This window comes from Kryptolebias marmoratus, linkage group LG13 (assembly GCF_001649575.2).
Source record: "Kryptolebias marmoratus isolate JLee-2015 linkage group LG13, ASM164957v2, whole genome shotgun sequence".
Taxonomy (NCBI): Eukaryota; Metazoa; Chordata; class Actinopteri; order Cyprinodontiformes; family Rivulidae; genus Kryptolebias; species Kryptolebias marmoratus.
The window spans coordinates 1-4,080 of record NC_051442.1 but is presented as its reverse complement, the minus strand read 5'-3'; the positions used below and the strand labels follow the sequence as shown (position 1 = coordinate 4,080).

Below are 4,080 nucleotides of genomic sequence, written 5' to 3'. Positions count from 1 at the left end.
GGAGTCATTTTGACCCACTCTTCTTTCCAGTTCCTGCTCCGCTCTCTGAAGGTCAGGCTGAGGTTCTGGATGTGACCGCACCGTTGCAGCCCCAACCATGAGCCTGCCACCGCCGTGCTGACAGCTGGTGCTGCTGAAGAGGAACCTGCAGCTCCTCGCTGCCCTGCAGCAGGAAGTTGAGGCGCTCTGCGTCACGTCCGCCTGACTGCAGAGGGACGCCGACGACTTTTAGGCTTCAAACAAACGATTTTCTGTTTCTTAAAGTAAACAAACTCAACTTTTACATCTTCTGCCTTTAAGGTGATTTGCAGTTTGTGGTTCGACCAATCAGAGCCAGTGGTTTGGCTGCAGCGCAGAAACAGGATGTGGTCAAAGAGGGCGGAGCTTATCAGACAGGAAGAAGCTGTGATGGAGGAGAAAGCCTTATAAGGTCAAATAAACGTCTTGGAAATGTGATGTTGCACAACAGCAGCTTCTGCAAGCACCTGTCAGTGTTTTTGAACAAACTTTATTAAACCAGGAACGTCTGAACAAACAGAAGAAGAACTTCCTGTTAAAACATCTGTAAACAACGTGGAACAGCTGCGAACGACAGCTGAAACCTGTTAACACGAGCTAAAAGCTAAAAGTAGCCAAAGAACCGCGTGGGTTTCTACGGGAACCCAGAAGTCCCAGCATCCTCATTCGGCTCATTCAGCAGATGGCTGAATGAGCCGAACGTTTTGATGGAAGAACAGCTAAAATAACGAAGTCTGCCGGAGGCGACTGTAAACAACAACAACAACAACATAGAAAATGCTGAAATGACTCTGCTGATCCGGATCTTTTCCTGGGCCTGGCTCTGAATCTCAGACTCGTTGGACTCTGAGTCTTCGGGTCAGAACTTCAGTCAGTTCTGACCCCTGATCCTGTTCTTCACTGGCTTCAGAGATCTGGATCCAGAACTTTAGAACCTGGATGGAGATGTTCCTGAAACCCAGAGGAGGCCTTTGAGCCCGACCTCTGACCCTGTAACCCCGACCTCTAACCCTTTAAACATGCTGCTGCTCTTCAGCCACTCAGTGCTGCCACCTGCTGGTCACATGACCACATCTCTCCACCTGGAGACTTTTTATAAACCACATTACCCACGATGCTTTGCTCCTGAAGAGGAAGGCTCAGCTGGAAGAGTTTTATTGAGTTTTTGGAGAGATTTTCAGCAGATTTAAAGTTTAAATCTGCTGAAAATCTCGATGGATAATAACTTACCAGATCTGAATAAAACCACCTCAACCTGAAGGAACGATGTTCAAAAAAAATGTTTTTCAGGATGAAAGATTCTGCTTTTTAACAAACAAAACCAGGAAAAGTGCCGTTCAATAACAGGAATATAAAAGTGGTTGGAAGAAATGCAGAAGAGAATCTGCAGTGAAATAGAAGAAATAACATTTAGTCACTCTTTGGTTTTATTGAATCTTTCGTCTTTAGACCGGCGTGTTGTTGGGTTTTATCCCCTTCATAAATAATCCAGTCCATCCTGAAGTTTAGGGCGTGTTTCTGCTCCTCCTGCCTGTAGTCAGTTTGTTGTTTCTGTTGGAGGCGGAGCTGAAACATCGTCAGCGGCGTTCCTGCTTCTTCCTGAAGAGCTGACGGAAAGCTTTCCTCCTCCCGTTGCTGGATGAGTCAGACTGCTGCCCTCCGGCCTCCGTCGAGGGGCTCCTCCTGCTCGCCAGCTGGGCCCCGCCCCCCAGACCGCTCCCCGACGAGCTGGACGAGGCGGAGGACGAGAAGACGGTGGTGTCCGGCGTGATGCAGAGGGAGCGTGTAGAGCAGGAGGAGGAGAGGGCGGAGCTACCTCTGAGCTCCACCAGACTGGAGCTCTTCTCCAGACCTCCTCCTCCTCCGCTGTGGGCGGAGCTCTGACCCTGCCGGGGGTGGAGCCTGGACGCCTTCAGGTATGACTTGGAGACATTCAGAGCTTGTGATTCGCTGAGAGAGAGCGGAAGGGCGGAGTCGGAGTCAGAGCGGTTCATGATGTCCCTGAGAGGGAGAGAAGAAGAAAAGTCAACCAGCTGAGTCTACGTGAAGTTCCAGGTGAGGTTCCTGGAAATAGTCCAGTTTCTAATCTTTCCAGAGTTTTTTTAGTAAAGTTTAAAGTTTTCATTCAAAGATTTGTTTTTGTTAGAAAATCTACGATTAGTAAGAATCAAAACCTGAATCTTTTTATTCCAGTTTTGAGCATCAAAAACACAGAAAGTTTAGACTTTTACCTGAAATAAAAGGTTAGATTTAGTTCTTTTGATATTTTCTACATTTAAAAACCATAAAAATCTTTACGTGTTAGGAACCCTAACGCTGACGGCCATTTCTTTGCAGGTGAGGACACCTGACGGAGCGGCGCCACGGCACCCCCCGCAGGCAAGAACAAATAAGACAACAGGCCACACCTACTCAGAGATAAGCCCCGCCCCTCTACCAACCTCTGAGAGCTGAACGCCAGCGCGGGGTCTCCCATCCTCGGTCGCAGGGGCATCAGACTCTGAACTGCAGGAAGAAGAGTTACACTACGCTTTTATTTTGAAGGAAAACAAGAAATATTTTCAAATTAATATTTTACAAAGTATAAAAATGATCAGATTTACAAATCTAAAAAAACAGAAGAGCAACTTTTATTTTCCTGCTCAGATTTAGGAGTTTAAATGTTTTTAATAAATTTAATCAGGAGTAACTTTCATTATTATCAAACCTTAAAAACATGATGACATCACCAGGAAGCGAGCCAATCAGAGACAGACAAAAGAAGGCGGGGCCAACCTGATTGTTTCCATGGCGACTGGTTGTCCGTGATGCCACTCAACGGCCACAGGTCGCTCACGCGCCGATCCATCTGCCAGGCTGCGTCTGCGGGAGCCAATCAGGAGAGAGAATCTGAGACAAGGACCAATCAGAGGAGGGCGGAGCTCAGGTGAGCTGAGCGAGGATGAGGACAGGTGAAGGTTAACTGAGGAAGCAGAACTTAGTTAATCACAATAACTGATCACCTGCAGCTTTAAGCTGTCTAATTATTTCTGGGACCCTGTTGTCCTGTCGTGTCCCCGTGACTCGAACAGCTTTAAGAAAAGTAGAACTGAACTCAGACTTCTGTCTAACATGTTAGGGTCCACCCAGCAGGGGGCGCTGCTGCAGACACAGATAAACTGGGACAAAGATCAGAACCGATCCTCTCTGGACCTCAGCGTTCATAAAGACTTACACTGCAGAGTCCCAGGAGACAGGATGTCCTCGTCCATGTCGTCCAGGTCGTCAGAGAGCAGGAGGTTCTGAGGGGCCGGGGGGCGCAGACCCAGGAAGGCCGGGTCCAGGTTCAGGGCGTTAGCCAGCGCTCCCAGTCCCGGATTGTTTACCAAACAGAAACCCGTCAGAGACTCGATCTGCTGCCAGCGGTGGAGTTTCTCCCGCAGAGCCGCTGTCACCTCGGCCAGGGCCTGCCTGAGGGGGGAGGGGCGTTAACACCTGTGCAGGTAAAACATGGCGTCTGACAGCTAACGGCTCCATTCTGGCTGCAGGATCGTCCAGGTTTATCAGGAAAAGGTTTCACTCACTTGGCGGAGAGGATCTTATGGTCGACGTCGTCCAGGGAGGAGCTGTGAGCCACGTGAAAGGTCCCGAGGAGGGAGCTCCTCTTCTTCTTGATCTTCTCTGCCTGAAACATCATTATCATCATCATCATCGTCGTCGTCGTCGTCGTCGTCGTCGTCATCATCATCATCATCATCATCATCATCATCATCATCATCATCGTCACCATCATCATGTTAGCAGGGTCTCCTGATCCAGTCCTCAGTAGGTGATATTATTCCTCCAAGCAGCCAGACCTTCTGTGGTCTGGATCAGGTTTCTGGAGATCTTTGGCTGCTTTTTCTCTCAGTTTCAGTCTTTGGACCGGACCAGTTCTGCTGGACCGATTCTGCTGAAACAGTTCTGCTGGACCAGTCCAAAGAAAAACTGAAAAAACCTTCAGAAAGTCTAGAGAAAAGTCTGGACTGCTGGGAGGAAGGTCCAGGAGCAGAACTAACCCAGCTGAGCTTCAGCAGGTCTTAG

General features: G+C 48.8%; 1 protein-coding gene across 2 annotated transcripts; it reads right to left on the bottom strand.

Annotated features, from left to right (window-relative positions):
- Positions 1 to 492: 492 nt before the first annotated feature.
- LOC108229404 (stromal interaction molecule 1-like) lies at positions 493 to 4,074 on the bottom strand. 2 transcript variants are annotated; one of them, XM_017405075.2, is made up of 6 exons: positions 3,785 to 4,074; positions 3,582 to 3,682; positions 3,233 to 3,468; positions 2,794 to 2,880; positions 2,460 to 2,523; positions 493 to 2,019 (listed from the first exon to the last, which is right to left on the bottom strand). In XM_017405075.2, the coding sequence occupies exons 1-6, from the start codon at positions 3,791 to 3,793 to the stop codon at positions 1,596 to 1,598; spliced, it is 921 nt and encodes a 306-aa protein (XP_017260564.1). In that variant the 5' UTR covers positions 3,794 to 4,074; the 3' UTR covers positions 493 to 1,595. The 2 variants fall into 2 exon arrangements, with proteins under 2 accessions (XP_017260564.1, XP_024859274.1); XM_025003506.2 differs by having other exon boundaries at positions 3,582 to 4,074.
- Between the last annotated feature and the right edge of the window lie 6 nt (positions 4,075 to 4,080).

Bases quoted from the DNA above. Each gene is read 5' to 3' on its own strand.
- LOC108229404 (XM_025003506.2), bottom strand. From the start codon at position 3,793: ATGATGATGGTGACGATGATGATGATGATGATGATGATGATGATGATG. The intron at 3,469-3,581 runs GTGAGTGAAACC...CTCCCCCCTCAG, and splicing joins CATAAGATCCTCTCCGCCAA to GCAGGCCCTGGCCGAGGTGA. The intron at 2,020-2,459 runs GTTGGTAGAGGG...TCTCCCTCTCAG, and splicing joins CTGGCGTTCAGCTCTCAGAG to GGACATCATGAACCGCTCTG.